This window comes from Bidens hawaiensis, unplaced genomic scaffold (assembly GCF_021521415.1).
Source record: "Bidens hawaiensis isolate Kalapana, Puna unplaced genomic scaffold, B.hawaiensis_p1.1 tig00028735_1, whole genome shotgun sequence".
Taxonomy (NCBI): Eukaryota; Viridiplantae; Streptophyta; class Magnoliopsida; order Asterales; family Asteraceae; genus Bidens; species Bidens hawaiensis.
This window is the reverse complement of record NW_027494701.1, coordinates 75,023-86,051: the sequence shown is the minus strand read 5'-3', so window position 1 is coordinate 86,051 and position 11,029 is coordinate 75,023. Positions and strand designations below refer to the sequence as shown.

At 38.8% G+C, this 11,029-nt stretch overlaps 1 protein-coding gene and 1 pseudogene across 2 annotated transcripts; both read right to left on the bottom strand.

Moving 5' to 3' along the window:
• Positions 1 to 1,009: 1,009 nt before the first annotated feature.
• LOC143577552 (voltage-dependent chloride channel 1, chloroplastic-like) lies at positions 1,010 to 7,814 on the bottom strand (annotated as a pseudogene). Its single transcript, XR_013143132.1, has 4 exons — positions 7,133 to 7,814; positions 1,922 to 2,089; positions 1,622 to 1,828; positions 1,010 to 1,399 (listed from the first exon to the last, which is right to left on the bottom strand). The product of XR_013143132.1 is annotated as a voltage-dependent chloride channel 1, chloroplastic-like (transcript).
• Positions 7,815 to 8,602: 788 nt separating this feature from the next.
• Positions 8,603 to 10,079, bottom strand: LOC143577565 (uncharacterized). The gene is made up of 2 exons (XM_077061362.1): positions 9,944 to 10,079; positions 8,603 to 8,852 (listed from the first exon to the last, which is right to left on the bottom strand). Exons 1-2 carry the CDS (start codon positions 10,055 to 10,057, stop codon positions 8,733 to 8,735), a joined length of 234 nt encoding a protein of 77 aa, XP_076917477.1. The 5' UTR covers positions 10,058 to 10,079; the 3' UTR covers positions 8,603 to 8,732.
• Between the last annotated feature and the right edge of the window lie 950 nt (positions 10,080 to 11,029).

The following is an 11,029-nucleotide window of genomic DNA, read 5'->3' as shown; positions in this document are numbered from 1 at the left end:
CATTTTTGTGTTTTTACTTTTTACGTTTTTTATTATATTTTGAGTTATTAGTTTTTTTTTTTTACCTTCTTATTGTATTTTAGATGATTTTTTTATGGCTACAAATATTTCTCATCATTCTCATTTTTGTCTCCATTTGTAAAATAATCTGACCCTTGAAAACGATATTAAGTAGATGCCAAAACATAATTTACTTTAATTAACACATAATAATTATTTGATTTTGGTCAATCTTAATAAGGATAAAAAAAGATATAAATAGTTTGAATATTATACAATTTGTATATTGTGACTTATGGATAAGTTAACAATTAAATATAATTTTGATTTCATAGTTGAAGAGAAAACATATTTACATATGTTTAGTAAAAAAAACTAACACAATTGCTACTTATGTGGAGTTGGTAAACGTCTTTAGTTTGAAACTTGAAATCTTTGGTTTAAGACCTGTATCACACAAAATTTTTTGTTTAAATTTTAAAAAGTCTTACCGAGTTACCGCCAAAGAAAACGGGTCATGGGTTATAATAGGAAAACGAATCATAAGTCATGATATAATATAAAATAGATGACATGACATTTACTTGACATCCTATGTGGAGGGTCCAGTTGAATGTCATATAAACAATAGGTAGGTAGATAAATTTCAAAATCAGATTAAGGAAACTTGCGAAGAGAGAAGATTAATATAAATGTATGGATTACGAGAAAAAAAAAGCTTGAAAACTCATCGATTATAGATCGAGACTAATCAAGGCCGTCTCAAACTTTTTGGGGACTCAACCCGGATATCAACATTGGGGTCCTTTCGTCAATTTGTTTCCGCATTCGATCATATGACGCTATATTATTTATATGCGTATGCGTAATTATAGACCAAAAATCCACCGCCTACTTCCAAAGCCCATATAACTTCTATCTTTCGAGCACTCATCGCAAGTAGAAAGCATTAGTTTTTCGTTGATTGATTGATTGATTGTGTGTGTTTTCATTGAAATAACTCAATAATAAAAGTCTCTCTTTTTGTTACCTAGAATGGATTACAAGTTTACAACTTTCTTGCAAGCGCAAAAAGTAGAATATCAAAGAGTATATGTTTTATTTGCCAACTTGTTGAAACATTTCTTCTATAAACAGATATATACAGGTTACTACAGAAGTCATTTCTTGAATATTATCATCATCAGAAGTTTATGTTAGGCCAAGTAGTTTGACCACTTCCTGAAGTCGGGTGCCCGTTTGATGACTGTTTCCTAGAAACATGATCCTGCACTTTTGCATCAAGTAATTCCTTGATCTTTTTCTCACTTGTTAATACTTCTTGCACATTGTCATAAACCAATTTGCACAGCTCGTCTAACGCAAGCATTGGAAACGGTTCTTCAATTAAAACTCCCACCTGCAATCAAATAATATGTGAATATATCAAATAATGAGGTCAAACTGTGATTTTTGAAAGTTAGAAACCGATATTAGGGCGTAAAATCTTGACACCGGATTGATGTATTTCTCATTCTTATGATAAAAAGATTCATATTTGTAGAGAAATTGATGTATGAATATTGGTGTGTTTGACCATAAAAGTCAAACTGCACTAACATTTATGAGACTTAAGAGATACCTCTTCTATGCAGAATAGAGATGCAGCGCTGATGAAAGTAGCGGGGACCACGATCCAGTGGCACTCGTCCCAGAGAATTATCGGGAGCGTAAGGTGCCATAAAACAAGAAATCTTGAAGTCAAACGAGTGTAAGAAACTGGGATTGGTATACTTGTAATTTGTTCACAGACACCGATACCTTCATAGAAGCAAGTAACTTTTGATTCCTGAATTGTAATTAGCACAAGATTACATTCTATATTATCATTACTTCTAAAAAAGTTTTGACTTTTTGAGGTCAAAGTGAGCGGGACACTTACAAGTGTAGTTCGCTTTGATGGCTCCAAATTCAACAACTGAAGACTTTGAGAGATGAACTGAATAATGCAGCGTGGACGGTGATTTGAACTGAGAACTACTGCCAGATCATCATCTTCAAGCAGATTCTCAAGGTCTTTCCCGGTATCAGATCCATGAACCAAATGGCACTGCAGTTGACTCAAAAAGTCAGCAACTTTCTCTAACCAAAATTTATGCACACACAAAATCAAGTGCTCAATTTTCCATTCAGAAACATCAGTAACTATTCAGTAACTGCTATTTCAATTTTCCATTCAATTTTACATGAAGTGTTTTGCTCAACATTACCCCCCCCCCCCCCCCCCCCAAAAAAAAAAAAAAAAACGTGTTTGATCTTCAATGTTTGTTGTTATCCCAACATAGATATACCAAAACTTCTGAAGAATCAATATTCTGAAGCTAAAGGAATAAGGACAGTTGACTTCAAAAGTCAAAGAAAGCACAATTGCTGGGCCTGTAAACAAACACGAACGTGGTGTATTCGTGTTTGTTTAACTAACCAATCGATTGAACACAAAAACCAACTAAAAGTAAATGTGAACATCAATCCATTGGCCCCAAAATTTTGTTCATTAAAATGAATATATACTAATTGAACAAAAGTTGAGTTCATGTTCATTCGTTTATTAAATACATGGCTATAAACAAACTTCCTGTCTGTTAAATGTATTGCTAGTTGTTTTAATTAGGGTTTTAGCCCATGTAGTTTGCTAAAGCCCATGGGCCCTTTATGGGTTGTAGTTAGGGTTTTACTTGTGTATATATAGGTGGTTCCCCCTTTGTATTATTTACACCTTCAAGTAATAAACATTACTTTCACTACAACCATCTTATTCTTTACATGGTATCAGAGCCAAGGCTCTCGGTACAAACCTGAATCCCGGTTCCCGTCCCGACTTCTGTTCCAAGATCTGTTCAAGTTCTGATATGTTTAAAAGTTCCAAGTCACTGTTTGAGCTGCTGTCCGAAACAAATCTTTTTTCGGCAGATCTTTACAACTCACCGCCCCTGCCATTATAACCTACACCCTCCGATTTGCCTTCCCTAAAAATCCGACGTCCATCCGCTGCCGCACGCGCCCCCACGCGCCTCCCGTTATCCGCCGCTGCCACCCACGCGCCGGCGAGCACCTCCGGTCACCGGATTTTTCCTTGTTCATTCCTTTTTCCGTCCGAAGCTCCCTGTGTTGTTAGTTTTCTGATATAACAACCTTTTTTTTTCGTCTGTCTCGGTTATTGTGTTCGAGTTTGTTCAAGCACCGGTTTCCGGATTTGTGTCAAACCCGTCCAGCCAGCCACTGTCGGAGTACTGTCACTGTTCACGCCGGATTTACTGTTCACGACGAGCTACTGTTCGCTGCCGGAAGAGTTACTGTTTGTTGCCGGGAATACTGTTCGCTGCCGGAAGTTACCGTTCACTGCCGGAAAAGTTACTGTTCGCTGCCGGAAGTTATTGTTCACTGCCGGAATCTACCATGGGAAACAAAAAACACACGTATACATTTACTAAGGAGGAGTATGATCTGATTCAACGGTTTCTTGCCTCCCAGTTGAATCCTCCTCAAACCAACTCAGCACATCCGGGTAAGTTTTCTAGCCTTGACTCATCATGGGTGATTGATTCTGGAGCCACACATCACATGTCTGGGAATCGGGGTATTTTCTCTAGTCTTCAAAATGTTTCCCATGCACCAGTACGTCTTGCCGATGGATCTTCATGTCCCGTTCTCGGCATAGGATCCATCAGTAACTCGGAAAACCTAAAACTGTCTTCTATCCTATTTGTTCATAAATTTCCTACCAGTCTTTGTTCAGTGAGTCAGATTACCAAACAAAACAACTGTTCTGTGACCTTTTACCCAACTCACTGTGTTTTTCATGAACTAGGAACAAACCGGGTAATTGGTACTGGTTTTGAATCAGGAGGTCTCTATCGTATATCCCCGTTTTCGCATCCTGTAGCAAACTTATGTGATTCCACTATCAGGGAGGCTCACTGTCGGTTAGGTCATCCCTCTACAGCGGTTCTAAGGCAAATGCGACCAGATTTACCACTTTTGTCTTTTAATTTTCATTGTGAGTCGTGTCAACTTGGTAAACATACCAGGCGTCCCTATCCCCCTAGGGTGCCTAATCGAGTCAGTTCTTGTTTTGAACTGTTGCATTCTGATGTATGGGGTCCTTGCCCTATCAAATCTACGTTGGGTTTTGAATATTTTATTACCTTTATTAATGACTATTCTCGCACTACTTGGGTTTATTTGATGAAATCTCGTAGTGAGGTATTTTCCATATTTCGAGAATTTAATGCTTATGTTCAAAACCAATTTAACACCACCATTAAAACTTTACGATCTGATAATGCTAAAGAATACTTTTCCACCGACTTTTCTTCATACTTAAAAACCAACGGCATTATTCATGAATCATCGTGTGCGTATACATCTCAACAAAATGGTGTGTCCGAACGCAAAAATCGTCACATATTGGATGTTGCTCGCACAATCATGATCCAAGTCACGTGTTCCTCATCGTTTTTGGGGAGATGCCGTTCTCACTGCCACATATCTGATTAACCGCATGCCCACACCCGTTCTTCATGGTAAAACACCGTTTTCTGTACTATTTCCCAACGATGATCCATTTCCTCTCGCACCTAAAGTATTTGGTTGCGTCGCCTATGTTCATGACCATCGTCCGAAAGCCATCAAACTTGATCCCCGAGCCATTCGTTGTGCCTTCCTTGGTTACTCACGGGTTCAAAAAGGGTATCGGTGCTATAGCCCATCACTTCACCGATACTTTACTAGTGCAGATGTCACTTTTCACGAGTCTCCTTACTTTCCCGAGTGTTCCACTCCTGTTTCTGACCCGTTTCCCGACCTCGATATACCCACATCTCCCTTCCTCCCCACCATTCCTGTGTCAATTCCCTCTACCGATCCAATCTCTGCTGATTCTGACCCACCTACAGAACCTCCGCCACTGCTTTTCACATATGCTAGGCGAGGTAAGGGTCAAATATCAGAGACACTTGATTCACATTCAGGCCACAACCCCGAAATACCCTCAGATCCTCCGTCTGCATCCGAACAATCTACACCTCTCACTGATGCATCCTTACCCGATTCGACACCTTTACCAGAAGCTACCCCTGATACACCCGTTTATGATCCTCCCGGTGCACCACTGCCCGATATACCTATTTCTTTTCGCAAAGAACCCCGGAAATGCACTCGTTACCCAATTCAGGACTATGTTGCCTACACCCACCTATCTCCTGAATCTCATGCGTACACCACCACTCTTGATTCCTACCCGATTCCCAAAAATGTGACGAGCGCTCTCGCTCACCCAGGATGGCGAAAGGCTATGGAAGACGAAATTGGGGCTCTAAAATCCAATCATACATGGGATCTTGAAACACTTCCTAAAGGGAAGCGTATTGTTGGTTGTCGTTGGGTGTTTACAGTTAAACTACACCCGGACGGCTCCTTACACCGCTTAAAGGCTCGGTTGGTCGCAAAAGGGTATTCTCAGGCATATGGCATTGATTATGATGAGACCTTCTCGCCAATTGCTAAGGTGCCATCTGTCCGTATTTGTATCGCTCTTGCTGCCATTAATCATTGGCCGCTCCACCAGCTTGATGTCAAGAACGCCTTTCTTAATGGTGTTCTTGAGGAGGAGGTATATATGGAGCAGCCACCAGGGTTCGTTGTTGAGGAGGAGGCCTCGAAAGTTTGCAGACTACGTCGTTCTCTATATGGTCTTAAACAGTCTCCCAGGGCATGGTTTGGTCGATTCTCTAGTGTTATGGGACAGTTTGGGATGACTCGGAGTGCCTACGATCACTCTGTCTTCTTTAGAAACCAGAAAGGAAAGAGGATTATCGTAGTTGTTTATGTGGATGACATTATAATCACAGGTGATGACGAGGTCGGGATCACTGAACTCAAGCAGTTTCTTCAGTCTCAGTTTCAGGTCAGCGACTTAGGTCGATTGAGGTATTTTCTTGGCATAGAAGTATCTCGCTCTCCACAAGGAATACTTCTCTCCCAACGAAAGTATGTCCTTGATATGTTGACCGAATGTGGCTTACTAGGTTGTAAACCTGTTGATACCCCCAATGCTTCCTACAAAGAAACTCCTCCCAAAGGAAGGAGATCCAATGAAAGATCCTGAGCGATACAGACGATTGGTTGGTAAACTTAATTATTTAACCGTCACACGACCGGATATCTCCTTTACAGTCAGTGTTCTGAGCCAATTTATGGCTGCACCATACACCGGTCACTGGGATGCTGCCCTTCGTGTCTTCAGATATCTTAAGACCTCACCTGGTTTGGGTATATTATACTCTGATCAGGGTCATTGTCGTGTGGGTGCCTTCACGGAAGAAGGAGATGGTCGGATATCAGGGTTCTCAGATGCAGATTGGGCAGGTTGTCCGATTTCTCGACGATCTACCACCGGATATTGTGTGTTTGTTGGAGGAAATGTTGTATCATGGAAGAGTAAGAAGCAACACACGGTTTCCCGGTCGAGTGCCGAATCGAAGTATAGAGCCATGGCAGATGTAACATCAGAGATGACATGGGTACGTCGTCTTCTCATAGAACTCAGGGTTGTTTCTAATGACTTGATGAGGTTATACTGTGATAATCAATCAGCCATTCACATAGCCAAGAATCAAGTATTTCATGAAAGGACAAAACATATTGAGGTCGACTGCCACCTTATCAGAGATCGAGTAGTAGGCACACAAACCGATCCTCCATCCATTCAACCGGTTCATGTGAAGACAAACTTTCAGCTTGCAGACATTCTAACTAAACCGCTCCGGAAAGCTCATATAGATTTCATTTGTAACAAGTTGGGCATGATTAACATCTATGCTCCAACTTGAGGAGGAGTGTTAAATGTATTGCTAGTTGTTTTAATTAGGGTTTTAGCCCATGTAGTTTGCTAAAGCTCATGGGCCCTTTATGGGTTGTAGTTAGGGTTTTACTTGTGTATATATAGGTGGTTCCCCCTTTGTATTATTTACACCTTCAAGTAATAAACATTACTTTCACTACAACCATCTTATTCTTTACACTGTCAAACGGTTTACGTAACATTTAGTTCATTTACAGACCTAACAATAGCTAAATTTTAGTAATTACAAACCTTAAGAGCAACCGGGAAAGCCAATATATACTGCAAAAGCGCCATTTTCAACACTGAATCCGTCTCCACACTAACAATCACCTGCCGAGCAAAATCATTCGTCCCCGAAATAACCTTAGTCCACGCTTTCCTACCCTCCTCAAACCTCGAGTACGAAGCTTCCGTTCTAAAAACCAGCAACAACGCCAACGCAGGAGCAGTCAGCTGGTACGGCAACGACGAAGCCCTCAAAGTCGGGAAAAACTCCGGTAACAATTCCCAAAACACCGCAGTATTATAACTCGCAACCACCACAGCCACGGTCGTAAAAGCAATAACCGGAGGAACCAACGACAGAATCACCCTCGAGCTCAAACTCGTTAACAAGTGTCGAATATGTCTTAAAGAGCTACGGTGTTCGACCCAGTCTTCGGGTTTGTAAAGTGACTTGGTCTGTTTCATACTGCTTTCCTTGATGCCATCGGCCCATTCGGAGGATTGAGATTAAGTTAAGAGTTGGTTGTGGAGAAGGTGGATTGGTGTTTTGAGAAGAGTGGATTTTGGAGGGTTTTGATGGGAATTTGAAGGGTGTGACAGAAGGAAACTGTGAATGAAAAGATTGTTTGATGTGAAATGAAGATTTGAGGATAGCCATGAAGGGTTGTTAAGGAAACAGGACATTGTAAGAGGAGGTTCATAGAAGTGAAGACTGCAGAGGTTTTGAGTGATGGAGAGTGTGGATGTTGGTTAAAAACAGTTATGTGAAGGAGGTTTTTCTGAATATTTAATTTTTATTTTTATTTTTTGGGAATATTTTGTGGATGAAGACAAGACAATATTTTCCTATAATTATTTTTTGACTTTCAGATCTTTTATGAAATAATAAAAAATGAAATAATACAATATTTCTTTTATCTTTTGTTCTGTATGATTATCAAACCTTTTAAAACATCATTTCATATCTCCCATTTCTTTATATCAACCAGAATGATTTACAAATCTTTGAGTTTTGGGTTGCAATGGATGATAACAAAACCCTTGTGATAGATTTGATGATTATGTTTTCTGGTCTTCGATGATGTACGGTCTGCGTGTATATATATAACAGAACTATAGACAGATGTTGATAAGCTATGAAGGGTCTGTCCGTGTAACCTTTTTACACGACCCGCATAACTAATGGCCTAGCTAGTTTTATGCAGCCCGTATAAATTTTACATTAATCGATTCAAACCGACCCGTCTCACCATAATTTAATCATAGATAAACTCTCATGGCTAATTACTTATTTGTTCATTAAAACCATTCCCAAATCATTTATGTGATGCTGTCGAGCAGGTGACGGATCACCATGGTTTCGTATTTCCAAGCGAGACAGACAAACTGGAGAGAATCGATTTGGGCTGCTTTCTATTAACATAAAATGAAAAAAACATGTAAAACTAATCATTTTCGAGAATAAACATATACTAACTCGTTTTTTAATAAAAGCAAACCAACATGGTTTAACATCTACATCAGTGGTGGTTCATCAAGATTCACATTCTAAAGACAATAAGGGTAAAAACATCACAAAAACCTTATAAAACCAGAGGAGAATCTGGTTACATTCTCTGAAAGATTAAGGATGCTTTTCTGATGTGGCATCTGAGGTTGGATTCTTGGCTTCTTGAACTCCTTGCTTCGATCCCAAAAAGAATTTCTTGACCGATTCTTCCCCAGATTGTATGGCACTCTTGATCTATAATAACAAGTGAAATGATTGTATAAGAAACTATCCAAACATAAGTGAAATTGCTGTATGCAAATGTTTGATTTGTAGTCTAAACTCTAAACTCGAGTTCATGACCAAATGCGATAACACGGTTTCACAAAAGCATTCAATTCACACTTATATCAACTATTCACAATGATTCTTGGATTCAATTCAAGAACTGGTAACTATGATGCACACCACTTTAAGTACTCAACCAAATTCTTAATCACCGTCTTGTTTCTCATTGTTAAACAACAGTCAACCAAATTTCTAAATCACCAGGCAAGATAACAAGGAAAATAGCCAACAAAATTTGGTAAACTTGATAGATGATTCATGTAAGTCTGAATTAGCCAAACAGCATGCATAGGAATGTAAATGAACTGCACGTTCGGCAGGAAGTTCGTTTATGTCCGTTCGTTTAATAAATGAACGAACACGAACAAGGAATTTCATTCAATTAACTAAAAGAACGAACACGAACAAGGAATTTCATTCGATTAACTAACTGAACGAACACAAACACGGGCCATGTTCTTCTAATTGTGTTCGTGAACGTTTGATAATGTGTCCGTCAATGACTTTTAATCTTATCATATAGAATTATAAATCTAAGCAAAATTATTAACTACGAAACAAAAATATATATGAGCATTATGTGATAACTTATATCTAAAATTAATATACAAGCATAAATCTTATATAAAAACACCAACACAAACTTGGTAGCCGTACCGAACCGTTGACACCAACCAGCTAGATCAAATAAAACGTTGTTTGCGGTCATTTGTGTTCGTTCGTTAACCGTTCACAAAAGGTTCATTTCTTTAATAAACGGACATGAACAAGAAATTCGGTTCAGTTAACTGTTTGTGAACCATTGGCTTGTCCAATAAAAGCTTAACGGATTAACGGATGAACATGAACAAGGCCATGTTCGGTTCGGTTCGGTTCATTTATAGTCCAAAATTATCAGCATCACCCAACAACAGTCTCAAAATACAAGTAAAAGTATATCATAATATAATCACAACAACAATATAAACCCTAAATAATAAACGGAATAGAAATGTTACTGGATCAAGAACATTAGGTTCAGGGCCGTAGTCAGCGGTTAGAAGGAAGTAACCGGCAACAACTGTCGCCACCATCGTTGTTCTTCGCACCAACTTATCAGTGTTCGGATTCATACTTCTTCAAATTATTATTATTATTATTATTATTATTATTATTATTATTATCAAAACTGAAACAAAGATATCGATTGCTGACTGAAGCTTCCGGAATATTATGTAGAGATTGAAACCCGAAACCCAACTCGGATAACCACTTACCCCAACTCGAAAGTACCCGTACTTATGAAACCCAAATCCAAATACAACCCAAACTAATACGAGTCGAGTACTGAGTACTTTTTAATGGGTTTTCGAGTCGAGTACCCGTACTTATGAAACCCGAATAACCCGTTTTACTAGGTTTTCTATTCGATTATCATTTATCCAGTCTTAACCTATTCAATGAATATGACTACGTATCAAATTCTTTTTTTAAGTCGCCCTATATTATTTTGATTCCAACCCATCTATCGATTACTATTCCAACATTCTTTATCTTCATAGATTAGATATGACTATTTATTAAATAAATAGATCGGTTTGTTATTTGAACTGTTCTTCAAACTCTTTTGATTAGATTATGTGGTTTGTTATTTGCTTATATAAGTTAAATTTTGAAGATGATATATATGCTTGAATTTTGCATATACATAATATTTTTAGTTCAAGTAATCGAAACTCGATTAACCCGTACTCATAAAACCCGTGGGAGATTAGGGTGGGGTATGAGTACTCGAAATAAATTTCTCAAAACCGAGGAACCCAACCCGAGAAACCCAAAACCCGAAAGTACAACCAGAATAACACCCCTATTTTTAACGACCATTTGAATCACTTATGGGTTACTGGCCCATAACCCCATATGACCATCTTCAATCCCCAAGTATGAAATCATAGAGAGCTAGACTGGCATGTCCTTGAAGGGAAGCTTATACATCAGTATGTCACATAAATTTCGACCTAGATACCACCCTTATAACGAAACCCACCATATATGAGAAAATCCTATGCGGCGCAACCTAGAATCCTCGTTTTTACGAATGTAAA

Coding starts and splice junctions, on each gene's coding strand:
- LOC143577565 (XM_077061362.1), bottom strand. CDS start 10,057: ATGAATCCGAACACTGATAAGTTGGTGCGAAGAACAACGATGGTGGCG. Junction 8,853..9,943: donor AACCTAATGTTCTTGATCCA/GTAACATTTCTA, acceptor TTGTTATTATAG/ATCAAGAGTGCCATACAATC.